The following is a 27,332-nucleotide window of genomic DNA, read 5'->3' on the forward strand; positions in this document are numbered from 1 at the left end:
GACATGAGAGAGAACAGCCAGACATATAATCATGACTTTTGGAAGAAGGCTATAAAAGTCAGAGCCTTAAATGGGAAGTGGCAAGAAAGGGGGAGCAAAAGCAGCTAGTTATTGAATGAATATTCTGAAAGGGCAATTTATTTATATGCTGCATCTTTTCCCTGCCCGTTGTTGTAGACTGTAATCTTCTTTTGTTTGTAAAGCATCCAGCACACTGCAGTCTCTCCCAGACCACCACCACGGCACTTGAGCTGGTTCTGGAATCAGGTCCCAAATGTGTTTAGTGGCCTCATTCTAATCCGGAGTGATCAACTGTCCCGGAACGCATTCATTGCGCAATTTAGTATGTTTGACTGTCTGCTCAGAAATGGAATAGCAGACATGTACTACTACTACTTATTGCAGGCCATGACTGAGATGCACCAGTAGGGCTGAGTGGGGGAGAGAAGAAAGGGGCGGCAGCTTTGGAGCACTGCACCTCGTTGGCTCTAGCCAGGAGGATTAATCCTTCACTTCCATGAGCACTGATTTCACACTAAATAAATAAATACAAAAAAAATAGCTCAAGAGGAAATAGCCAGGGGAACTTAAATAAAAATAAAAGTTTTATTTTGTAGAAGGAAGCAGTTTTGTCTTTAAAACTCACCATTTTTATGCACTGAAGTAACCCTTACAGGATATACTTAGAAACCTACCTGCTCCTCAATAAGGGTTTTTTTGTTTGTTTTTTTTAATTAAACCAATAAAATGCCTAGGGCCAATTTTTCAAAGGCTGTGGCCAAAGTTGCCCCTGAACATTTTACCCTTGATCCTGCAATCAGATTTGCATGGAGAGACTCTTGTACTTCTATGGAGTCCCACTAACTTCAATAGGATCTTGACAGGGCACGAGGGTCCATCCATATGGATCTGTTTGTTGGATCAAGGACTACATTTGTTCACTCTCCACAGGGGTAGAACCTGGATTTGCTCATGCAGGAGAGGTAACTAAATACAAAAATACCCCTTTGGGCCCAATTACCTGGTTGTGCATGGATATATTTTGGCCCCATTTCAAAGTACTTAAGCACATACTTAAGTCAATCCCTATTCAAAAAAGCATATAAGCACATACATGCTTTGAGAATGTGCTCCAGTCCTATTGAAGTCAACGGTATTTAATGACAAGGAAGTGCTTTGCTGATTTGGGGCCTTAGTAAATGCAACTTCGGTGACAACCTGGCCCCTAATTAATAAATCAGGTACTTTAATAAAACTGTTAATGTTCTTGCTAGCTCTCAAGGAACAGAATTCAAACATCGTGTTTACAGAATAGTATAAATGTTTATTTTTCTTTGTGATTTAGCCAACTTTTTACAATATAGAAAAGTGTATTTTTTTGAATTGGTCTAGTAAATATAAATTTAATCTTTCTACTTTCAGGTGTAAATAGAACTAGAAAATGAACCTTTAACCCCACCCCAGATCTGTTTAAAATAACGGGATGAACTTGACTGTAAATCTTGTTCAGCAGTTTGCTGCAAATGGCTAAGGAAGTACAAAAATGATTTAGTACATACTAAGCGGGGGTGGGCAGGGGTGGGTGTTTGGAAACAAGCTCAATGAAAGCTTGTTCAAAACAAGTAGAACTAAGAGTATTTGATTGCACCTTCACAATCTTTACAAGCAATGCCATCATACATCATCTACAACTGTAATCCAAAGTTTCACAAACATTTTCTCCACACTGTATATAAATACACATCACAAAAGGTGCAATTTAGAATAGGACACAGAATATATACAAAATTAACATGGATTTAGTTCTAGACAAAAGAAGGCATATTGCAATCTGTTTGAAAAATAACTTGATTAAAAGGTCTTACTTTATCCACTTACACTAATTTACATTTATACAAATCTTACTGGACATACTATATTGAGTCACTAAAAAGTAAGATGAATGGCTGAACTATCTACATTTAAAGTTATCGCACTGACATTTTAGAAATCCAGATCCTAATTATTAAAAAACCATACTTTTTAATGAATGGTGGATTCCCTTTTCACAGGTGTGTGTATGTGTATTTGCTACATATACACAAACATATGTTAAAGAATATACACACACCATTACATGGCAAGAATATAAAATCCCTTTTGGAAAATAAAAGTATCAATCTTGTTCTGATAATTACAGAGAGGATTAAGATATCTAACTAAATAAATGCCTGTGAATTTAAACATGGTTATTTCCTTTCATTAAATTTATAGCTACACTACCAAAAATGTGATTTGGGACTGTTTGTAGTAAATACTAGAAAAAGTTCCCATCCTTAAGTGTCTTCCATGCACAACTGTATTTGACCTGATTTGATTCCTTCCCTGTTCCCCACACAACAAAAGGTCAGGTGTATCTGTTTTTGATGGTGACCTTGAATCCATATCAGTGTACTTGCATGTCATGGCTCAACTGCAATCCTAAATAACACTTTTTAAAAAATAAGCCAAATGATTCCCAAAGATTAAAAAAGTGATATCAAAAAGGTCCACAGTTTTACAGGGAGTCTGATCTTCACACAAGTTCTCTGATTAACTTGGATGCAGCTAGTTTGGAATCCATCTCACATGAAAACTGTGCTAACAGGAAAACACAAGGGTTGGTTCCCTCACACCCAGTAATCTCAGTTTCTGTGTAAATGTACACAACAATAATCTCATTTTCTGCCAGTTTAAGGGCTCTATCCTATGAAGTGCTAAGGGCTGCAAATGCTCTCTGGCTTCAATGAGAAGCGAGAATGCTCAGGACCTTGCAGGATTGAGCCCTAGATGCACAACAGCAGCTCCCTGCTTGATGTTTATCTAATGAGAAAAGTTGGATGGACAACTTGCTTTTACAGCATTGCTTTTAATGCTTTCTGAATGTATGGCAAATCATCTGTCCTTCAACTTCCATTTTAGACTATTCAGCAAGCCAGTAATGACATTTCTGTCATCATTTAAAGAAAAAATTAAATACTTTCCATTTCAAAAGTTGTGCCCTGTGGCCCAGATTCAGCAAGGTTTTTAAGAACATATGCAATGCTAAACGGGTAATTTGTCCCAAGAAGTCAACTGCCCATGTGCTTAACATTATTTGTGCTTAAGGACCTTGGTGAATCGGGTCTTTAACATTGATCCGTTGCCTTCCAGGGTTGTACAGTGATGTTCTTTTATCTAATTTGGTATTGTCAGTATTGTGAAGATGCTCATTTCTATATATGTCCTTTCAGAATTAATTCCTCCACAGATAAACTGTTTTCGTGGTCTACCGCCAAAAATATTTTCTTCCAGTGTCTGATTCTTCCATGTGAACAAAGTGATGCAACTCTATACACTGTAAATAATATATATTATAATAATAATTTATAAAGACTCTCTGGACAATTTTCTTAGAGAAAGGGGGAGGAAGAAAACATCTAACTCTTACCAAACCCAAGAAAGTTAAAAGCTGTACAACAGGAAGAAAAATTCACCTTTAGGCATCGTCATAAGTAGAAGAGAATTTAGCTAAAATTTAAAAGACTCTACTCCTAATTATAAAAGATTTTCTTGTTTCAACATAATGCAAGTCAATTTAAAACAAGCACCAAATTAACAATAAAATAGTATTAAATCTTCTGCTGTGAACCAAAGTGTCCCTGTGCCTTAAGTGTCATGTTCAGTCCAATTTACCATGGCTCCTATGCAAGAGTCAGCAGTTCATGGCACAGGGGTCACTTTTGGATTTTCCTGCGGAGTTAATGACTCTCATCAAACAACGTCCAAATTCCTCCAGGATCATGCGCTCCGCTGCTGCTTTTGACTTGCCCATCTTTTCGGCCTGCTCGGCCTGCGCAAGCAGGCAGTCACAAGTCGCGTCAGCCACCTCCTTGGTTACAAAGGTAAATGGCAATCTGAAATGGAAATAAAACTTACCCGTTATCATCGGTAAGCTACACCACATGCACTAGCTAGAAAACTCTCTCTGAAGCACTGAGAAGTCAGAAGCTGAAGGAAGCCCTCTAGACAGTCCCTATAGCAATACCAATATATACTTGGACACGTTGTCAAACAAGGAAAATTTTGCTTCCCTCTCCATTTTCCCTGTACTACAGCCCATGAATCCAATTCATTAACTTTAGGACTATGCCCTTTCAAACAGAGATAGAGCAGATTCAAAGTTCTCAATCAGGGCTGATCTGACCAGGATGAATCTGCTCCACAGTTTCTGGGGTACATCTGAGGTTGCCCCAAACTGAAAATACTGAATAAGCCCTACAGCTAAGCAGGAAGATCACTCCTCAGAGGCAACGCTGACAGTTTTGTGGCTGCTTCCATCTCTGTACATTTTGAGACAGACTGCAGAATGCCATGAAGACAGATAGAGAATGCATAATTTTCCATATAATTTTTTGCTGTAGGAAAACTGTGAATTAACTGATTTAACATTAGGATTTCACCTGTATTGATGCTAAAAACTGCATTAAGAGAATGTTAAAGTTACATGGTTAGACACACAGAGGAGTGGCAAATTTGAGTGTACACGTGTAAATTTAACTCCGTCTCCTTCTCTGTATACATTTTGGTACAGGTTTTTCATTAGTATTTCTCAAATGCTACAATGTAACACAAAACAGTTTTTCTATTCCACAGATATATGTATACACTATCTTGCAATTGTTTTTTGTAAATTTCATGTTACTTGCACTCATTTCAATGTCATAATGATCCAGTATATCTTGACTGACAAACTTGTTATATAAATTCTCTTCTCTGTCAGGGATGTATTTTAATAGCTTAGGCAGCAGCCATACACTATACATCTTTTCAACCAACAGCACTTAGATGCATTCAGGGGATGAAATTAGCTCAACTGCAAATTTAGGCGGCTTATATATTCCAGAAAGGTTTCACTATTACTCGGGACAGAGAGTAATATGCATTTGTACAGCACGTAGCTCAAAAGGGCCCCAAGTCTGATTGAAGGCTCTTGAGTTCTATGGTAATACAAATATTAAATAAAAGCCACCAAAACCTACAGCATGAATACAAATGTCAATGACTGAAGTAATCTTAGCTTGCTAAAATCCACCCCAGCAGAGCAGCAAGATATCTGAATCATGAAAACAGTGTTAAAGCCAAGTCCAGAGGATGGAACGTGTTAACTTACTTCCCCCCTCCACTAGTCAGTGCTGGGGCTGGCCTCGTTAACAGGTCTGAGATTTGTGACGATAACTTTGTCTTTGCAGCTGTCTGTTGCTGGACTCTTACTTCTGCTGCATCTGCTAAGTGCATCAGAGTCTTTCGTTCTGGGCTTTCTTCAAAGTTTTTACAGCCAATGCATTTACATATTGAGGAACACATGATTTTTGCCTAAAAAGAACAAAAGAAAGGGTGATTGGCCTAAAATATTATTTTATTCTCCACTGCTGGCTCATAAACTTAGTATGCACTGGAGAAATTATACATAGTTACAAGTTTTAATTACGGACAGTGCAATGGGCAAGAGTGACATTTAGAAAGGAGAAAAAGCCAATGTATTTCTTCAAGACAAGAAACCCATCTTACCTCATAGCATTCACAATAGTTTTTGAGACATCCTGATCGTTTGCAGTTGCAGCCTTTGCTGTGCCGCCGGTCTGATTCCCCTTCCTTTCCTTTCCCTATTTTGGGCTTGAAGGCTTCAGGGTTTCTATCAAGGCAGGCCTATCAATGCAGATCCAAAAGGTGTGTCACAGTTCATGCAGGGAGCAAGATGTAGAGGACCAGTGCAGTAAGGACAAACCCAAGATTGTGCTGGAGTAAGTAAATCACATTCTCCTCCCAACCCAACAGGAAAAGGTGGCTACTTTCATCCCAGCTAGAGATGTAAAACAAGAAGCAAACTGTCCAGTTTCAATAGCAGGGTTGAGAATGTTGAAATAGATACATTGTGACAGGCTTTTCTGTTCTGCGAACTTTAAAGGAGAGAAACAAAAACACCCCTTACCTTTATTGCTTTTTGCCTATCATTTTCATGGTCCAGGTTGTTATAACAATTGGTACAGTTGCAGTTATTGCAGAATTCACCATTTGCAAAACAATCACAATACCTGAAACAGGAGACCCAGAAGGGATTTACAAACATGGTATGCAGGCATCACACTAGCTGTGGCAGTAGCCACGGTAAACATTTCTATGATAGGAACTCCTAAAATCCCCAGTTGGGATTGGGACCCCCACTGTATAGACATGAATGAGAGAATTTCTGGCTGGAGGGATACAGCATAAGACTCCAAAGTAAGGTAAGTGACAGGGGTATAATCTACAAGTAATGTGGCCCAGGATCGGCACCACTTTGGTAGTGGCAAGTTTTGTTGGTTTTGTGCTTGTTAATTTTTTTATTGGGGTAGGGTGAGGAATGGCAGGAATGGAGTCAGGGAGTAGGAAAAGGAAGGAAGAGGGGCAGGCACAGCTCATCATCTGACCAGTCATGAGCAATTGCCAGGGTATTGCAGGCTTTGCAGCAGAGGCGAGTCTAAAGAAGGGATTTGAAGGAATAGGGCTGTATGGATTATATCACGGATTCTTCCTATGCACTGCAGGGGGAAGAAGAAATCACAAAGGTGCTTAAGGGAGGAGCTGATTGGAAAGCTGTATATCTTAGGTACTTCTGTGAACTCCATTACCGTAGTGTCTCAGCACCTCACAAACTTTACAGCACCCCTGTGAGGTAGGGAAGGTGCTATAGCCCCCCCTGCCCCGGTCTTTAAAATGGGAATCTGAGACCCAGAGAGAGTAAGGGTCAGATTTTCAAAGGTACACCTTTACCCTGATACAACGCTGTCCTCGGGAGCCAAAAAATCTTACTGCATTATAGGTGAAACCGCGTTATATCGAACTTGCTTTGATCCGCCGGAGCGCGCAGTCTCCCCCCTTCCCCCCCCCGGAGCGCTGCTTTACCGCGTTATATCCGAATTCGTGTTATATCGGGTCGCGTTATATTGGGGTAGAGGTGTATTTGAAATTCACTGATAAATAAATTGAAGCCTGTGGGAATTAGGTGCCTAACCTGCCTCACAGGTGTATTGTGAAGACTACCCCATGTGCAAGCAGGGGAAAGTTCCCCTGGAGCAAATGGCAGTTTACATTAGCGGATTACACCGCACTGCACCGGTGTCTGGGCACAGGTGGCTGTACCTGGAGCAAATCACGTGGTGGACAAGGCCTGAGTTAATTTCTGTATAGTGTTATGTAAATGCAAAGTATATCAGCATCAGCATCTTTTCTCCCCTTTAGATTTCACAGAACATTTGGGAATCAGAAAGCTGATATCCCGGAGGAAACCTCATGTCTGGCACACACTTGGCTCTCTATAAATAACAATCACGCAGGCTGTGAGATGTCTGAAGGAAAACTAAACATACATGATTAGTTCTGTTCTAGTGTGATGAAAAATTTCTAAGCTCAAAAGTATGTGCACGCCCACATTATGAACATGACATGCATTACATTAAAAATAACCTAAAATTGACAGGTGCCAGACAGATTTCCTAACTTGGACTCAGATGGCTGTTATATCAGCTTCTCTAACAGTAGCACAACCACTCTGAATGCCTTCTTCGTCATCCAAGCATTAGGGAGCCACAAAATAATTTCAGTACCTTCTCCTGACGTTGTACTATGTGTGGCATCATCCCAACTGAACGTCCTCACATAATCACACCAGATACTGATGCAGGCATTGGAGTGGAATGGCAGGAGATGGGATACTAGACAAGGAGGGCTCTGAGATACCACAGGGAATTCTTCGTCAGGTGTCTGGCTGGTGGGCCTTGCCCACGTGCTCAGGGTCTAAGTGATCACCATATTTGGGGTCAGAAAGAAATTTTCCCCCAGGTCCAATTGGCAGAGGCCCTGGGGGTTTTCACCTTTCTTTGCAGCATGAAGCATGGGTCACTTGCAGGTTTAAGCTAGTGTAAATGGTGAATTCTCTGCAACTTGAAGTCTTTGAACCATGGTTTGAGGACTTCAGTAAATCAGCCAGAGTTTAGGAGTCTATTACAGGAGTGGGTGGGTGAGGTTCTGTGGCCTGCAACATACAGGAAATCAGACTAGATGATCACAGTGGTCCCTTCTGACTTTAAAGTCTATGAGATATCTCACAGGATGTAAGGAGCCTCACAGTTCCATTGGTAAGTTTCTTTTTTCACTAAATGACATTTTAAGGCTTTGTCTACCAGACTATTGTACTTAGTCTCCCACGGATGGAAAAATGGATGCAACTCCAGTGGTGGTAGCAACAGGAGGAGCCTTCATGCAGACAGGGTTCAGGTGACCACTAGTAGCTCTGTCATCCAGCTGAAATGCCAATGGGCAATCTACCCCAGTGTTCCCATGAAACTATCACCAGTGAAACCACAAGGTTCAGAAACTTAGAAAATTGCTAGGATAGACACAGCCTAAAGTGCGTCTCATTAAGTATCATATGCACTTATGGCAGGATGATTTGTGGATGGATTAAGAGCCTTACATTGGAATCTTTTTTATATACAGAAATCACCCTTTAGAGTTACTTTAATATTTCTATTTAATTTTGGCAATATACTAAAATATTTGTTAAAGAGAAAATACTTAAAACCAAATACACTTACAATTTCAAACACAGCGATTTTGTACAATTGCACGGCTTCCTGGGGCGGTTTGCAGGTTCGGATGGCATAATTCTGGAAAAGAACCATTTCATTATTGGCTTCTCTCTTTTTTAAGTTCAGAATGTTGATCCACTGAAATTCCATAAGCCAAATTAGATTTTTCTCCTACAATGTGAGCTTTAAAATGTCTACGACACTGATTACAAAATACAATTAGTGGGTAAAAAAATCAAGGAAGAGGTAGGCGATTGCCATGACCCTGGCTGCACGCTATGCTTAAAGAAGAGAAAGAAAGGAGACAAGGCTAGGAGGGGACCACATGAGAGGAAAGTGCAATTGAGCGTGCTGCAGCCATTACCCTGAATGAAGATCACTCTCCATGGGGACTGTATCTACATCTGGAGCAGGGGTTTGTGATGCTGTTGTGAATCTAACCAAATCCAGTACCATAAAGAAGAAATAAATTCAGACTATGCCTCTCCCTTCATCCGAGTTATGTGTGAATTAAAAATGATAATGAAATGACAAAGTGACAGTCCTAGGCAAAAAGACAGAGACCTGAGCAAGGGGCAAGCAGCATATGAACCTAGCCATTTAGTTTAACATAAAGAGCATTCTGTGTCAGAGATCAGCCTTAACAACCACTGAAAGCTAGGATTTTTCAGTGACTATATCTGGCCAGCTATATTCTGACCATATGTGGTAACCCTCTGATCCTTACATACTCCCAGAAGCTGAAAACAAAGCCATTTATTGGGGGGTGTCAGGCAGGGGTTCAGGATTAGCTCAGACAATTTTTTTTTGGTTTGGTTTGTATTTTTTAAATCACAGCAAACACTTTTAAATGTAAGACTTCCAGAAAAAGGCAGGCTCAGCAGAACAGGGTAGAATTTCTAAGCCTGCGTGGGAGGAGAGGGAGGCATATCAATTTGAAAAGTTTCCACTTTCAATGTGTTACCTTGGAACTAAGCCAAGATTAAAAAAAAAAAAAGGATTGGGTATGTCAAATCATACATAAATGGCTGGGTTTTCACAAGTGCAAGCACCCAGCTGCTCCAATCAACTTCAAGGGAAAGTCCATGACCAGGGCTCCTATGTGCTACTGCCAATACATATAATAAACAAACACGGGCCAGCTCTCTGTTCAAACTCCCACTATGGGATTGGGAAAAAAAATACAAGATTTGACTTTGACCGAGTTTAGTGATGGTAAAAGGCACTGGACTGACAGCCAGAGAAACAGATGTTCTTTATTTAGCCACAGAACAAGAACAGCACAGCACAGATTGCAGCCTCCTCACCCCACCGTGCTAATTTTTCCTGAAAAACTCTTCAAACAAGGATAGTCTGTCCTAATTAAATACATCACCTTACCATCTTTTGGGGAGATGTTGTGGCAAGCTTTTAAAAGTATTTTCAAAATACTCACCCATTGAACGGTAGCCTTGCTTGGGTCTGGATATTAGATGTCCCAGTAAAACCAGAGTTGCTTGCTATAGATACGTATGATGACTGCTGTAGCTAACAAAACACAAAGTATAAATGTATATTCTGTAGCTTCTATAATTTTATACAACAGGCTTTGTAGTACACAGTTTCTAGTAAGCATTTCTGAAACTGCTGTATGCATCAGGTACTCTCCTAAAACATGTTTGTGAATGGTTTGAAGGTTTCACAAACACACAAGACCTAAGCAGTCTAAGGGTTACTCTATATTCAGCAGAAATGTCCTGGTCTATTTTACATTATGTTTTTATCCATTTTATCTTAGAATCTTTGGATTGCATTATTTTTAAGCTACTTACATTATGTAATAACTTTTAGTCAGACGGATGCTAAAATGCTTTACCAATAGCTTGTATATCAACTATCTACAGGAGTGCCTGCACTCACCAGGTGAAAGCTTGGCGTTACAAACGGTTCTCACCCCTTTAATCAGATCCCTTTTCTTTCTTTACAGAGTGGATCTTGGTGCCTGATCACTGCACCTGTGCTACCAGGGATGAATCCGAGCAAAGTCACACAAGTCACTGAAGCAACCTCCATTCAGAATTTACTTTAACAAAAATAAGAACCCATGGCTGATTTGCACTCCCTTTGACTGTGGTTTACCTGCATACCTTCTTGTTTCATGCCATGATGAGTTAGGTGCAAGAAATCTGAGCAGCAAGACCTAGGCACCCAGGACCTTCTCCTAGGAAGCACATACTACAGGAGCATTCCTCATGCATCGCTCATCAGAATCCCCTGCAGGTGGCTCGGCTTTGTATTTTTTTACTCATTGCTTTCTCAGTGTACATTTATTTTTCTGCACTGGGCCAGGTTTTCAAGAGAGCTCCGCCTGTAACAGCTCCCTTTTAGGCATCTAGATGAAGTGGCCACATTTCCCCAAGTGCTTGGCTGCCAGCAGTTCCCTCTGAGAACAATATGAGCTATTTGGGTGCTGAGCACTTCTGAAAATCTGGCCACTTCATTCAGATGCCAAAAAATAGGAGGAGCTCTTTTTAAAAAATCTGGCCCCCACTGAGAGTGCTGGACACTTCAGAAAATCTGCCCTATTGTCTTTCTTCCATTGCTTCTTTGTACCAAGGACAAAGATCTTGCTGTGTCATTTCCCTCCTGCCATTCGTGTACTGTGTTGTTCCAGATCTTTTTTTACCTACATAAGGCAGGCCGCTGCAGGAAGAACTGTAAGGTCTCTACCAATTATACGCAGCATGCCAACAAAAATCCCTGTACATGTTGCTGGACCTTTTCAATCTTCAATCATGGATTTAATTCCCATTCCTTTTCATTCTGATTCTGGACCACATTTTGGCAAAGGACAAGCCAAAGCCCTAAATTGAAGGAAGCGATCAAAACCATTTCATCATTTTGCCCTGTGCTAACACCATACCTGAGTGACGTATTGAGCTGGAAGAACTGCATAGCCTACATTTCCTGTGCCAGGTGCTGGCGCCAGCACGGTGCCCGGCGGGAGGTTAGTGAGGTTTGGCTGTATCTGTGGCAGTGGAGTAGCTGGCATAATAAGTCTCTGTTGTGGCTGGCTAGTAGTAACTATCTGTGAAGTTGGGTTGATTGGTTTGGGCACCACCTGGAAAGAGAAGAAATCTTTATGACATTGTCAACATATCATTTTTTATCTGCTGCAGAAAACTACATTTTTTAAAAAAGTCATTCTGAAGACAAGAATCCATGTAGAACAATGTAAATCATCTTATTTTACCTCCAGAGTCAGAATTTTGACATCTGTTTGCCAGCTGAAGTGAGACTACAATATGGATTTCATGTTGAACTCACCTGTTTGACAGTCTGAGCTGGTACTATTGGGACAGACATCCGCACTGGAGTTGCATTCACCACCACTGGCTTAGCTGGTTAAAAGAAACAATATCCCATGTCACACTATATGTGCACATTTATAAAGAGTTTCTAGAATTTAATCCTGAAGCAATTTATCACTTTCACATACATAGAATAAATAGTTATTTTTGTGTGTAAGATGGTGGGGTTTATTGCCTTTTTAAAATGTATTTTGGTTATGCTTGTAACATTTTATTTGGGTTCCATCCTGTTTATTTTATTTTATTTACTGTGGTTCTATTTGTTTTTACATTTTAACTTGTGCACTGAGAGTGGACTTAATTTATAAAGTGATTATTTTATTAGTTTTTTTTCCAGTAGCTCTTTGAAAACAGAGCTAAACCCTGTTATTTGCAGGAAACATAGTACTGCAAGCAATTGCCAGCTGATTCTCTAGATCTCTCTCACTTAGGCCCCAGTCAAGCACTGACACACATGAGAAGCACCAACGAATGATGGTTACTCAAGCGCATAAACAGAAGTGTGTGTTTTCAGGATCAGGCCCTGGGAGAATACTGGTAGATCAAAAAAACCTAACTTTTTTTTAAAACCAGTGTTACTGTAAGGAACAAAAGATTTTTAAAACTGGATTAACTCTTCACTATTTATGCTCGTTGTCCAAGTGGAAAGAAAGAAATGCAAAAACTAACAGTTTCACTCTAATCTATTTCACTTTCAGTTTACCATAGTATTAGCACTATGCTGCAATGTCTGCACTAAAACATTACAGGATTTTATTTTCTATTGGAATTTATACAATACATGGGAACAGTTCAAAATAAATGTCTGGCAACTGTTCAAAACAATTGTCTTAAAGTTTGGTCGAAGTTTGTTTTCACAAAACCTAAATTTACGGTCAAATTGGATCTTACATTTTCCCCTTAAACAAGACTCTCTAGGCAGCCTTTTCTCCCCTAATTTTGCTCACCAACCTATTCCCCTTGCCCTTTAATTTATGCCAACATAACATATTTACTAAATATTCAGTACTGCCACCTAGCAAACTGCATACATTTAAGACCAACACTTCTCATCAGTCTATGTGCAGAGCTCCTCTTGGCATTAATGGGAGTGGTATGTAAATTTGCAAAGAGGAGAACAGGTGTGAAATCTTCTGGTTGCTACTGTCCATTCCATCACCAGAAAATGCATGGTAAAAACAAGGGGTACTTTGCAGTTCTAAATCACTGTCTATCAAAGGATCTCAACAGGCTGGGCAAACAATTAATCCTCACAACATCCCAGTGAGGCCTATATGGCACTGCCCAGATTTCATATCTGGGCATACCGAGGCAGGGACAGGGTATCAGACTTGCAACAATCACCCAACAAGCAGATGAGTGGCTGACATTCTTCCCTGGGAACAACAGCATATCAGGCACCCCAGGAGCCAGTCTCTAGGGAATGAGGAGTTGAACATCAGAGCATTTCCAAACACATCCTGGAGTTGGTAATACAGAGCCTTTCAAAGCCAGGGGCCTGGTACAAAACTAGCACAGCTGGCCAGGGCCACAGATTTATATCATTTGACAGTTTATTTGCCCTTTGTGTGTGTGTGTGTGTGGGGGGGGGATATTTGTTAGTGCTTAATAAACCTAAATTAGACAAATAAAATAGGGTATGAATGGACACCACTGACCTTGCTGAAGAGGTTGTGTGTTGGTACTAGGATTCTGACTGGCTGACTGGGTTGAACTGTTGGCTGTTGTGGCCGTAACAAGTCTGACATAGTGGAATTTGCTTCCAGGTACCTGAATCTGCTGAACATTGGGGGCCGTTGCCAAGGGAATTATGGTCTTAAATTGAGATGTACTCACTCCTCCCACAGTGATGGTCTGTACTGCTGACTTCACAGCCTGTTAAACAACACAGGCAGCACAAAGTTACCTGACAGTGGTAGGGAAGTGTCACCGTTTCTATCCCTACATTTGCTAGTGAACAATTCATTAACCCGCCCAGTACCTCTGTGAAGCACGTCACTATTATCCACTGAAAACCCGAGGCACAGCAAGGTTAAGTTCCCAAGACACAGAGGGAGTCGGTAGCAAGACCAAGGCAGCTCGATCCCATTCTCAATCCATTATACCAAACTCCCAAATAACCAGAATCATCTATATAAGCAAAACCAACTGTCACTCAATCAAGAGCCAATGTCAAATAAACACAAACTATACAGCAGACACTTTGAGAAAGAGCTTTTCCCCAAACTATTGTGAATAAAAACAAATTCAATTTTATGATTTTTCAGTCTGTGTGGAAGTGGATGTCCCACTCTGGCATTGTCGCTCCACCACTCAGCTCTGCCTATGTAGAGCATCCCCTTCCACAGCTCAGTACAGGAAGCCTACATGTCACCATGCAGCCTCCGACTGGAAATGGAACTGAGGCTATGAACCTTGAGGCTTTGAAGCAGTGGGCAATAGTGTGTGGGCTGGCTGAGGACAAAAAGGAAGTAATGGGAAGTACTGAGAACATGGTAAACAAGTTTAAATCCATGAAATCAGGAGCAGAAGCCAGAGCAAAAAGCATTTTAAAAAGGGGAGAGGAAGCAGGAAAGGAATTTGGTAGGCAGCATGCATGTGAAATCGCAGTCCAGGATAGCAGAACATTTACAACATGTGAGACTTCATTATTTCAGGCTTTTCTCAACCTACACACTGAGTAGAGAGCATGTATTTATTTTAAATATACACATTTGTTGCTCACCCGACTTTCTCCATCACTGCTAACAACTTTTCCATCCTCCCCACCTCTCAAGCTCCAAACCCTGACTCCCTTGTTTACCTTCTCTCCTCGCATCCAGGCTCTTACAAAATTTGTTCCTTCTTCCTCTGTAACATTTCTAAAATCTGCTCTTTTCTCTTCAGTCCCACTGCCAAAATTTTGATTAATGCCATGAAACTGTCTTGTCTAGATGGGCTATTTCAATTTCTTTTCCAGCCTAGCTGCCTACTCCCTCTTCATCTTCCAAATTTCACCAGCTACAGTTCTGGGCAGAAGCGAAGACCAGATCTACTCATATTCCACTGCAAGCATAAACCCACTCAATAGATTTTATGAGCAAGTTGTTTCTTGGGGTATTTTTAAAATCTTTTTGTGCTGTAACCTTAATTATCAAGAGCAATTCAGAGTAAACATCATCTATAATCACAGCTGTAGCTAACGTGCTGTTTCCATAGACAGACCGATGTGAGCAGAGAATTTCCTCTCCTCCTTTAAGGGCTGACCAGTGTCAGAGAACGACTTCGCTACTATATGAAATGTAACGTGTGTTCTTTAAAGGGCCTGATCCAAATCTCATGGAAGACAGTGGAAAGCCTTTCATTGTTTCCATGAACTTTGGATCAGACCCTGAAAGTTATAACATTCAGGTGACTTAATTATGGTCCATTGATTGCTTGTATCCAAGCAATAGCCAACAGTTCATTAAACAAAGGTTTAAAAAGGGAGCAGGATTTGATCTGAGAATGAGATCTAGAGTGTATTTAAGCCCTTAAACCATAGTTCGTATTATCAAATATACACATAATGGAGAGACAAAACAGTCAAGACCAGGCTGCGTCACTGGTATTGTACAGTTTCTCAGGGACCCCAGATCTATGGGTGAACTTGTTACCCCACTGCCTGAGCAAAGGAGACTTGTTGGAACTAAACTAGGTGACACCTCCCTGTCTGTTAGCAAACCAAACAATCTCCTCCAGCCCGTCACTGGATGCTCACAGAAATTACCAAGTAGCTCACCTGAGAATTCACCCTTTAGTATTACAACGCTGAGAAGAATTTACAAGTAAAACCAAGAATAAGTTTATTGACAAACAGAGAATTAAGTGATATTAAGCAAAGCTAATAGAAACAGACATGGTTACAAATAAAACAAAAAATAGAACATGCTTCTACAAGAATAGAACTTAACTTTAGCAAGTTAAGCTTATCTAAAACAGTCTCTCACCTAAAACTTTTCCTGGAGAGCTTGCTAGTATTCAGTTATACCAGGAGCCAGATTTTCAAGTCACCTACACCCTACAAGAGGTTTCCTCAGCAAATGGATAAACATCATGTCTTTTCCCACTCTTCTTATAGGCCAGTTCACCTTTGAAATGTATCCTTCGAAGCATACCTCCTGACAAAGTCTCTCTCCCCCGCTGTTTGTTCTTTGGGGTGTAGACGCCATGCTGACATGCTGTCTATGTTGATCTTCAGTTAATTTGCTTTTCCTATTGACTCAGTATGCAAATATAATCCCCATTGTCTTGGGCTAAACCTGCTTAATTTACATCAGAGACAGGGGGAGATAACTATCTTCCCCTCCTGTCTGGAAGAAAACACGTTTTTTCTTTGGTTACAGACTTAGCTTAAAGCATAATATCAGGAAGTATCCAGACACACATTTCACTTTTAATACATTGGTCATTAATATCATTGTTTTCATATGATATCTTACACAACATTCTTTATAGATAAATGCCATGACAGTAATGCTTTGGGTGAAATGAGCTTTCAGGTCTGATAGGAGCTGCTGTTACATTACAATGAACCCTTTGCCAATTGACCGTAGGAACCCCTCAGCATCTCAAGTGTATTCAACACATAAGCTCACATACAAAGTGGAAAGCTCCTCTCTCTGACTAACAGAAGCTGATCCATTAAAAAATATTACATGATCCACGTTGTCTCTCTAATATCCTGGGACCCACACAGCTACAACAACACTGCATATAACATGTTTCTGGACAGTTACAAGACACCTTGGAAAGGGATGATAGGTAGATGGCTGAATAAAGTGTAATTTCATGTCATGTTAATTGCAACAAAATTAACAGACTATTAACAAATAAAATTAACAAAGGTATTACTGTTGTGAAAGGAATCTTTAGAGCAAGGATGAGAGACTTGAGAATTTACTAGCCATTACAAAATGTACTAGTACCTGAAAGCCTATGCAATCGCATGGGTGTCAGTGACAAAGCCACATGTCTAAAAAAGCCGGCAATGGCTGGGAACTTAAAAAACTGGAGAGTACCAGACAGCAAATCCCAGTGATGACTGAACCTAGTGATATTTTTAACAAAAAAAGCTCTAAGCCATACTTATACCTGTTTCCATCACCTCACACTGACTCAGACTTTCCAAGCTTCAAAGTGACACACAGACAGAACGACAATCCTGGAATTTTATTATACAGATACCTCATTCACAGAAAGTCATTAGCATTCAACTGCCACTCCAGAATAACATTCAATGTAGTTAATGATATGATCTTTAATAAAGTCAAGCCATTTTGTTTCCATAAGCAAAACATTTGCTGGTCAGCTACTAATGACACAACTGCAGAAGATCAATACTCTGAGGTCAGGCATAGAATCTCAGGGTTGGAAGGAACCTCAGGAGGTCATCTAGTCCAACTCCCTGCTCAAAGCAGGACCAATCCCCAATTAAATCATCCCAGCCAGGGCTTTGTCAAGGCTGACCTTAAAAACCTCTAAGGAAGGAGATTCCACCACCTCCCTAGGTAACCCATTCCAGTGCTTCACCACCCTCCTAGTGAAAAAGTTTTTCCTAATATCCAACCTCCCGCACTGCAACTTGAGACCATTACTCCTTGTTCTGTCATCTGCTACCACTGAGAACAGTCTAGATCCATCCTCTTTGGAACCCCCCTTCAGGTAGTTGAAGGCAGCTATCAAATCCTCCCCCATTTTTCTCTTCTGCAGACTAAACTATCCCAGTTCTCTCAGCCTCTCCTTATAAGTCATGTGCTCTAGCCCCCTACTCATTTTTGTTGCCCTCCGCTGGACTCTCTCCAATTTTACCACATCCTTCTTGTAGCTTGGGGCCCAAAACTGGACAGAGTTCTCCAGATGAGGCCTCACCAATGCCAAATAGAGAGGAATGATCACGTCCCTTGATCTGCTGGCAACGCCCCTACTTATACATGCAATTAGAACATATGGCCCTACACTAGTCCTTTTTAATAAGCAGCCTGTAAACTTTGCTAGGCTGAAATACAATGAGGGCCTCATGTGGGATGCTCCTAAGCAGACAATTTTCTGCAAGTCAGCAACCAAGTTTACCGCTAAATGAATAATAAAAGCAGCAAAGAATCCTGTGGCACCTTATAGACTAACAGACGTTTTGCAGCATGAGCTTTCGTGGGTGAATACCCACTTCGTCGGATGCAAGACCCACTTCGTCGGATGCAAGTGGGTATTCACCCACGAAAGCTCATGCTGCAAAATGTCTATTAGTCTATAAGGTGTCACAGGATTCTTTGCTGCTTTTACAGATCCAGACTAACACGGCTACCCCTCTGATACTTAAATGAATAATGTAACTGATCAGAGGTGGAAATCATCAGGTTCAGCATATATTGCCGTTTCGTATTTTAGCAACACAGACTTACTGGCAAATTTAAACACCAACAGGAAAAGGCTATTTTCAGAGCAAAGAGAAGCAAAAATAGAGACTCAGTTCTTACATACAAACAGGAAACCCCTTTGGAAATCTAATGGTGCTGCCTCGCTTAATGTGAAACCCATTTCTTCTGCTTTAGAGCTAACTAAAAATGTTCCCTTAAGTGCCTAGAAGTCACATTTTCTACATTGCACAGCTGCATGGCTATTTTCAGAAGAGGCTGGTTTTCCTGCACTAAGGTTTGTCCCGGCGATAAAAGACTAAGGCCTGGTCTACACTAGGGTGGGGGGGTCGAACTAAGGTACGCGACTTCAGCTATGCGAATAGCGTAGCTGAAGTCGAACTACCTTAGTTCGAACTTCTTACCTGTCCAGACGCCGCGGGATCGAAGTCCGCGGCTCCCCCGTCGACTCCGCCACCGCCGTTCGCGGTGGTGGAGTTCCGGAGTCGACGGGAGCACGTTCGGAGTTCGAACTATCGCGTCTAGATTAGACGCGATAGTTCAAACTCCGAGAAGTCGAACTCTCTGCGTCGACCCGGCAGGTAAGTATAGACCTACCCTAAGTTAATATTTTGGCTCTTGATGAGACCTGAAGGAAGTTACCTCCCCAGAAAGAACCAGCATGACATCCAATATACCTAATATCACACTACATAAGTTTTGCTGGGAATTGTGAACCACAAGACAATGCCAGACATGCATCCTGTTGTGGCCAGACCACAACAATCCCTCCAACATAGAAAAGCCCCCGCCTACACTATTCAGTCAACATATGGTGTGAAATTAAGTCTTTGGAAGACAGTCTATAAACGGATGTCTTAGTCTGACACGAAAACCACAGTCCTTCCTGAACAGAATACAGAAAAAGCATCAACGAGTCCTTGAAGAGAAAGATTTGAGCCTTTAGTTCATGCTTTCATAAAATCTTTATTAGGCATTGTATTTGGAAGAAGTATGTAACCATAGCTATTTGTGGATACTTTGGTTCATCTTGGGCAAAGCAATCATTGCTACATTAGATTTTCCTCTGATGTACTGTGTGATTGGAATATACAGCCACTAGGCTGCGCTGAAGAGGCTGTCTTTCTTAACCTGTTTGCATTGTTGTTGTAGCCATGTTGGTCCCAGGATATTAGTGAGACTAGATGGTTGAGGTAATATCTTTTACTGGACCAATTTCTGTTGATGAGAGAGACAAGCTTTCAAGCTACACAGAGCTCTTATTGGAAAAGGTACTCAGCGTGTCACAACTAAATACAAGGTGGAACAGTTTGTTTAGCATAAGTAATTAACAGGGGAGCATGGATCAGCATTCATGTTGTGCTCCAAATCAGTACCCGGCCTGGGTCTGGCAGCTAATGATCCAACCAGCAGACCAAATTCGGTGATGAATCCTGGTCATGTGCCAGAGGAGGCACATCGCACATACTCTAAAAAGAAGTAGTTAACATATTTTAAGGGAGCATTCAAGGTGAAGTGGCCCGTTAACACCTCTGCAGTCATAGGATGGAAAAGCGGTTTGTAACCGCCTAAGCCCCCTTTTTTGTCCTATGACTGCAGAGATGTTTACGGGCCACTTCACCTTGAATGATCTCTTAGAATGCGTGTTAACTACTTAAACAATCTGTTTCATCTTGTATTTAGCTGTGACACTCTAAGTACCTTGCCCAGACCTGAAGAAGAGTTTGTGTAGCTCAAAAGCGTGTCTCTTTCACCAACAGAACCTAGTCCAATAAAAGACATTCTCACCCGCCTTGTTTTTTTAACCTGGTCAGACACACTGGTCACTCTTGGCATGCATCTGATGAAGTGGGTTTTAGCTCACGAAAGCTTATGCCTAAATAAATTTGCTAGTTTCTAAGGTGCCACAAGTACTCCCCATTCTTTTTGCTGATACAGACTAACACGGCTACCACGCTGAAATGTTGGTAGTAAGACAACCTTGAGAGAGAGCTGTTTCACCAAAAGAAACAAGTTTTTTTAAGCTGAGCTAGAATGTTTATTGGGGTTGTACTGTCCCATCGTCCTGTCAATCTTCAGCACTGCATGGTGCTTCTTACTATAAGGATAATTACGGAGTGTCTGAGATGACATTTAAAAGGGAAAAAATGAAATGAAGAGGAAACCCCCTAACAGAGGTGCTAGTGATGTCTTGTTATATCACACAACAAGCCAACAGCCAGCTCTCAAGATAGACAAGCTGAGCCACACAGCGTTAGTTCTAGATGTCCAGAAGTACAGAGTCTCTATTATGCATCAGAAGCTTGTATTATCTCTAGCTTTTGGAGCTACCAAACAAATAGATGCAGTTTGGAAATCCCTTATTTTACCATATATAATACAACAGAGTATCATCTGGCAAATGAATGGCAGTTTGGGGAGATACTTGATTCTTTTCTACAGCATACTCTGCAAGCACAAACTGTGGACAGCTTTCTCTATTTTCAGCTCTGATTCCTTTTGTGAGTGAGATATTTGTTCATCCTAAAAAGGGTGTGGGACCAGATACTGGATGAAGCAAAAAAGGTTAAGAGTTTGATTTCACTAGATGTTAGACTCCAGTTCTGGTTTTAAATCAGCTTTTGCACTAGTTTCATGAGTGCCTTCGAGATCAAGGCTCCATGTCCATTGTTCCTTGGTACTTGGGGATTCCAATATGCCAAAATGAGAGACCTGCAGTATTTCGACCAAGTGTTCTCAGTGAAAACAGAGTAGCAGCCTTAGCTCTTTCCTTACTTGTGTGTGCCTGTCCCTTATTACTTACACAAATTGATCAAGATATTCTGCTGCTAAAATTCAATTTACTCAGCCACAATCCAGGCTTCTTTCCAGTCCTTAATAAAATAAGAAGATGCAAACCAGATAATATCATCTGCCTAATAAGGCTCAAGTAGCACAGTGATGAGAGTAACACATATCTACAGAGATAAATGAGTGATCTTTGGCAGAAGTGCTGTGTACTGAAACTACAGGCTCCTGCAATACACAGCCTAAAACTTGGTATGAGCTAATGCTCACTATGGACCCAGTTCTGCAGGCAATTTTGGCACAGAACTCCCATTGATTTCTACAGGAGTTCATGTGCGTAACAGCTGCACAATCAGGACCTGTAGTGGGGCAACCTGATAGTGTGTTAGTACCAAGTAAAATAAAAGAAAAAATAAACAGAGAAGATATGAAATAGACAATGAATCAGTTTGCAAAGTTATGAGGGAAAACCTCCATTCCCCAAAAGGCTCAAACGGGCTCACTCTGCATCTTCTTCAGCTGATTTTGAACACATTATTCCTTTTCCACTCGCAACAAATTGTGGAAGAAGTAACGGGTTTTCAAAAACAGCCTTTGCTATCACATTGTATTCAACAGCCTGAAAACCCTGAGTTCAGTGCCACTGGATTGGCCTGCTCAAAGACTTCTGTATTTGTGGAAGACACCACAGTTTGAAAGAAGAAACAATTCTGTATAAAGAAATGGTACAGCCTTACAGATTAGGGCTTGATTTGTGGAGGTTTTGGAATTAATTGATAACAGTAACAAGTCACTGGGACCAGATGGCATTCACCCAAGAGTTCTGAAAGAACTCAAATGTGAAATTGCGGAATGTATCTATTGGGTTTCTGAGAACCGGGCGGGCGGAAGCCCGCCCAATGCTAAAGGATCTCCCCCCACCCAGCCTAAGGGGAGGATCTACAGGACCTCAGAAACCCACTAAATTCGGGGGACAACTAATAAAAGAACAGGGACAGGAGTGCGAGCAGAGTGCCCCCAATCTCCCAGGAGGTATGCAAAACCTCTGAGATTCAAGCCCTACATTCTGAACTCTCCCTTAAACCCAAGCAGCTAGTGAAGATGCCACATAAGTGCCTCAGAATGGAAAATAATTTGCAGCACCTCCTAGTAACTGCTGTTCTTATTTTTATTTACCCATATTTCAGTTTCCATCATTTTGATGAGACAAAATAATGCCACATATGTGCAGTTCTAAAAGGCAGGAAAATAGCCTAAAGCAAATTTAATGCAGTCAAACCAAAAAGAGAGAGAGGCTTTCTACAGATAACCAGTAAAACAAGTTTAAAGTCCTTTTTACATACTTATAGATTTAGCTTTTGTTCTTCTATTTAAAAAGCAGCTGATGGACCGTTCACTTCCCCAGCTTTGATAAGTCATTGTCCAACTGCTTGACTTCCCTCTGCACGCCTAGTGATCTCAGATTTAATAGCATTCATTTTGGCCCTGGGTAGTAAGACTGCCTGCTCCAAAGGGTGATGCTTCTGGTGGCTGGCAGTCCCCATGAAGAAGAACACCCTGTGACAGCTGAGTGCTCTCAGACAGAGAGTGGAAATTGAAGCTGACTCATGGAAGATAAAACCGTATAGTACAAGGAAAGCCAATATATACCTGAGCAGTTGTATGGTTGACTATGGCCTTGCCAGGGGAAGAGGGTGCTGACTGCTGCACTGTGAGGATCTGCTGTCCTAAGGCTACATTCAGAGGAACACCCACCGTCTTCTGAGGGGAGTTAGGAGGCTGCGAGGCCACCGACACCATTGTCAGCTGCTGAGCAAAATGAAGAAGCTGGTTAAATTAATTCTGCAGTAAACAATTCCACACTACTAGAGTTCTTCAGTGCACTGCATACATACACACCACACTTACACAAAAGGCAAGGTGTTTTACCTTATTAGGGGACTTTAGCGGGGAGATAGCTATTTTATTCGGTGTCTGTTGCGTTGTAGAACCTAAAGAAGGCCCAATAACTCCACTCTCAGAGATGGTTATGGTCTTTGGTGGCGTTCCCGGAGCAGTCTGTGAAAGAACCCTACCTGTAAACAAGAGGCACAAGGTCACCCTAATTACTTGTATGTTTGTTTATGACAGCCTTACAAGTAAAAGGTTTATTTCCATATCATGGGCACTAACAGAATGCCTATGCATCTCAGCACCACCTCAAAGGGAAAGTTACCTTGATATCAGTGGAACGACACCAATGTTATTTAGATCATGTTTAATGGGCAAGGAAATAGTCAAAGGAAAACCGCCTTAGAAGCAAACACATTGCTTTTGGGAGTTTTCCAAATAAACCTCATGTCTAAAAATACCTTGAAAAGTTAAATTTACATTGATATTTTCAATACGTTTCACTGGTTATTCCTTACTCCCAGAGCTGAGTTTTAGCTCAATCTTCTCTGCACTACTCTGACATCATGGTGCCCTACACAAATAGCTAGTTCTGGCATGAGACTTACTATCACCCTGCCCCAGCCCTCTTGATAAATGCCTGCTGCGCAAACACCCAGTGACTTTCCCATTTTTCAGGAAGACCTGCACACTCAGAAGATGATTCTGAGTATTCACGACAACCCACTGAAAGATTAAAAAGCCAATCAGCAGAAATGAGCTATTTTAGGATGGTGAGGAGAGTTTTTGTTAGTTAATCTGTAAACATTAGTTGTAAGTTTCTTCCTTCTGGATTTGTTTCTTGTATTTTATGTGTCACCGAGCAATGTAAATGCGCTATCCCCAGATCAAAGTGCAACCTGAATAAACATCTGCTCCGACATGACAGGCAAAGGTAACAAGCTTAAACAAGTGGCACCACTATCTGATCTCTATTTCTATTAGAAAACATGGAGGGTCACATACAGCTTGATGCTGGCAAGTGCACTGCTGATTTAGCCCTGCTGCCATATCAACAGGACACAAAGGACGGCAGCAGAGCAGATGTGGTGGGAAGCAGGAGCTGACGCTCATATGGGACTGACTTTATATTGGTAAGAAATAGTTCGTAAAATAGGGACACAAGTATCCAACCTAATTGTTAATTCTAGAGGGATTTTTTTCATTTGCATTCACCTTAAGAGGGATATAATTAAGGAGTTTAGGCCCCAAAACTGGCAGCCTGCATTAGGTCATAATCCATTTTTCTTAGATTGCTTTTAGAAAAAAAATATCCAAAGTTAATGATCTACACACGCCTCTGTGCTTGTGATAGCTGGCTCCTTAAAAGCCTTCTCACCCTGCTCCTACAGCAGCCCCTGGGAACAGGACATGTGTACAAGGAGCAGCTCACTAGCCCAACCTTCTCTTCTGCCAGCAGGTAGCCCAGGCTGACCCAGCAACCACTGGAGGCCCACACTGAGTAGCTTATGGCTATTGTGGCCCCAATCTACCGTCCAATGAAGTCACTGGAAACACACCCGTTAATTTATTTCGATAGGAGTTAAATCCGGCCCTGGGGCAGTGGGGGGGGAAATTGGTGAGCGACAGAACAAAACATGAAATAAAACAAAATAATTAAAATGGAAATAAAAGGTGAAATGGTGGCAATTGGAGTCAGAATGCAGAGCAAGAAACGATGACACTGGGAAAACTGGTGTGACACCAGTTCACCAGCCTATTACAAATGGGTGCTCCAGCAGGAATGGGAACTACTGAGATCAACTGCTCCCCTGTGCTCACATCTTCCATGTACAATAGCACCAAATATTTAAAAAGCCATGTTACTTTCCCCTGAATTTTTGATTAAGATGAAAGTATTTGCTCTACAGGCAAGGGACAAAGACGAGAGAAAGAATTAAGCAGTAAGATGACAGACGCATGTCAACAGAGTTCCATGAGCCCCTTGAAACAGCATTATTCTAGTGAAAAATCCCCTCCCCCAGGGAGTCTATACACAAGATTAAAAAATGATCCTATCTATAAGTTCAGTAAAAATGTAAATGTACAAAATGTAAATGTAAAAATGTACAATGAAAAAAATACAACTCCATTGTTACTAATAGCCTTTAAATGAAGAAACATGATGTTCTTACAAACCTGACATAAAAACCTCACCTTCAATACTTTTCAGTGTTTCCAGTTTGTTTTTCTGAAGATAGCAGCTTTCCCCTTCTCTGTCTATCCCCTGAGTACCACTCTTGTTTTTCCTTCCTTCCTAATTGGAAGGCTCACCGTTTACATTTACTTTAAACTTTAGGAAGCTAAAAGCTAGAAGTTGTAAAATCCTCCCAGTCAACTTAAAAATATCAGCAAGCACACGTGCCACACCCTCCCGGTGAGTGACGGCCAGAGACTCTCTCAGCTGGCAAGCTTGGTGAACACATCTTTAGAAACATTTTTCCCCTTTTCAGAGAAGGAGTTCTACCTATCAGTGATGCTTTTCTTGCATGGACTGAGAGAAAGAAGTCCTGATTCTCTAGCACACTGGTTTAAAAGAAAAATGAAGTTGAAATACAAATCTTTAAAAAAAACTGAAGTAATCGTCGATTTTGTGTTTCTGTTCCAATGCAAGAGCTTCCAAGAACTGCAGTGGAAACAGACTTAACAGAAATTATAAAATGGCATGTTCTTACATGTAAATTTCTTGCTATAGTCCTGGTCCTAGCTAATTTCCACTCTTTCATATATTACTAGTGAAAATTTAATATGGTTTTGTGCAAAGTTTTTTGTTTGTTTGTTTGTTTTTAAACAAAGTTACAATTAATAAAGTTCCTATCTAGAAGTTTAAGACCAAATTTTAGGAGAGCGGAGAAAGGAAAGCAGAAGCTACTTTCTTTCAGAAAAGCGTGGAAACCAGGAAAAGACAAAGAAATACTACTTAAACTGAAGATCAGGTGCAGGAGTAAGGAACAGGAAGCAAAGCCAGATAAGAAAAGGGTTGTAATTCTTATTACATACAGCTTATATGGATAAAAAGTTAAAAGGAACCTTGCAGAGATAGTTGTGTCTTTTCATGGGCCACTTATGCATAAAGTTCAGTAAGTCAGCAGACTGCACAGGACTGGGGCCTAAGAGGCTCTGTCAGTCTGGTAGAAGTTGAAGAACCGCCTATTTCCAAGCTCTGTGGACTCCTTATCTTTCATATTTGTTTTAAGAGAGAATTTACAGCATCTCCTAGATCTTATTTTGATATTTATGTAGGCAATGGAACTAAACACTGAATGTACATTGTCTCAGTGGTTCTCAACCTTTTTTTATTTGCAGGACCCTAACAAATTTCGAACGGTGTTGCGGACCCCTTTGGAAATCTGCTCTCTGTATTATATATAGTTGAATTCTGTTCAATCCGTTTTCAGTCTAAGTCTTTCATGGACCCCTTAGACATGGTCTGCAGACCACAGCCTGAGAACCACTGGTCTAGAAGAGCTGAAAGTACAAAATGGAGAAGGCAAAACCAAGCTGATTATTTCCCAAAGTAGAAAATCATTTCTCGTCATGTTTGTTTATATTTATAGACATTTCTATGAAGGTAAGCACCTATACGTGGACACGCCATGCAATTTCATTAAAGGGGCACTGTAGGCTTTAAAGTCACATTTCTGTCTGAGAATACTGTCTGCAACAAGTAACATTTACAATTACAATACATGGAAAATATTAGAGGAAAAAATAATTTGCTTTCTTTTTTCAGTTCATTCACTTTACACATTTGCTAGCACTTTCTGCACAGTGAATCAGTCAGTCCATTTTTTTTGTGAGGACTTTTTCCACATAGCATCAGGGAAAAGAAAAGCATCTTAAGAAAATACAGAAGGTGAACTTGTACAACCATAAAAACTGGCAGCGGTACTCCAGGACAGGTGCAAGACTTTAAGCTACTTTTTAAACTCTAACGCTTCAAGTTGACTGTGTCCCTGCAACTGCTATACAGCATAGGATTTTAAAATAAAGAAGTGTGACCCAACACACCTGCTGATGATCTACATCGATATACACTTATTGACCTAATTCATTCCCACTGTCTCAGAGACATCATTCCAGGCTTTAGCCAAAGAGAGCCAATGTTATTAATAAGGTGCAATTTCCTTCTTATACACATGATTGTGTGTTTAACATAATTTCAAAGTACTTTGAGTCTTGGATAGCCTTTGTGAATTGCATAAAAATAAATACTGTATTATCCATATCTGATCTATTTAGTTTTT

At 40.8% G+C, this 27,332-nt stretch overlaps 1 protein-coding gene across 3 annotated transcripts in view; it reads right to left on the minus strand.

Annotated features, from left to right (window-relative positions):
• Positions 1-622: 622 nt before the first annotated feature.
• LIN54 (lin-54 DREAM MuvB core complex component) overlaps positions 623-27,332 on the minus strand; it is a 66,836-nt gene continuing 40,126 nt past the window's right edge. For all 3 annotated transcript variants that reach the window (XM_045019794.1, XM_045019792.1, XM_045019793.1), the window contains exons 4-14: positions 23,086-23,231; positions 22,807-22,965; positions 13,636-13,852; positions 11,934-12,007; positions 11,530-11,727; positions 10,063-10,154; positions 8,634-8,705; positions 5,990-6,092; positions 5,569-5,706; positions 5,171-5,373; positions 623-3,914 (exon numbers count right to left, since the gene is read on the minus strand). In XM_045019794.1, coding sequence (XP_044875729.1) covers positions 3,713-3,914; positions 5,171-5,373; positions 5,569-5,706; positions 5,990-6,092; positions 8,634-8,705; positions 10,063-10,154; positions 11,530-11,727; positions 11,934-12,007; positions 13,636-13,852; positions 22,807-22,965; positions 23,086-23,231 — 1,604 coding nt within the window. In that variant the 3' untranslated portion in view covers positions 623-3,712. The remainder of the gene's footprint in view (positions 3,915-5,170; positions 5,374-5,568; positions 5,707-5,989; positions 6,093-8,633; positions 8,706-10,062; positions 10,155-11,529; positions 11,728-11,933; positions 12,008-13,635; positions 13,853-22,806; positions 22,966-23,085; positions 23,232-27,332) is intronic.

Source organism: Mauremys mutica, chromosome 5 (assembly GCF_020497125.1).
Source record: "Mauremys mutica isolate MM-2020 ecotype Southern chromosome 5, ASM2049712v1, whole genome shotgun sequence".
Classification (NCBI taxonomy): domain Eukaryota; kingdom Metazoa; phylum Chordata; order Testudines; family Geoemydidae; genus Mauremys; species Mauremys mutica.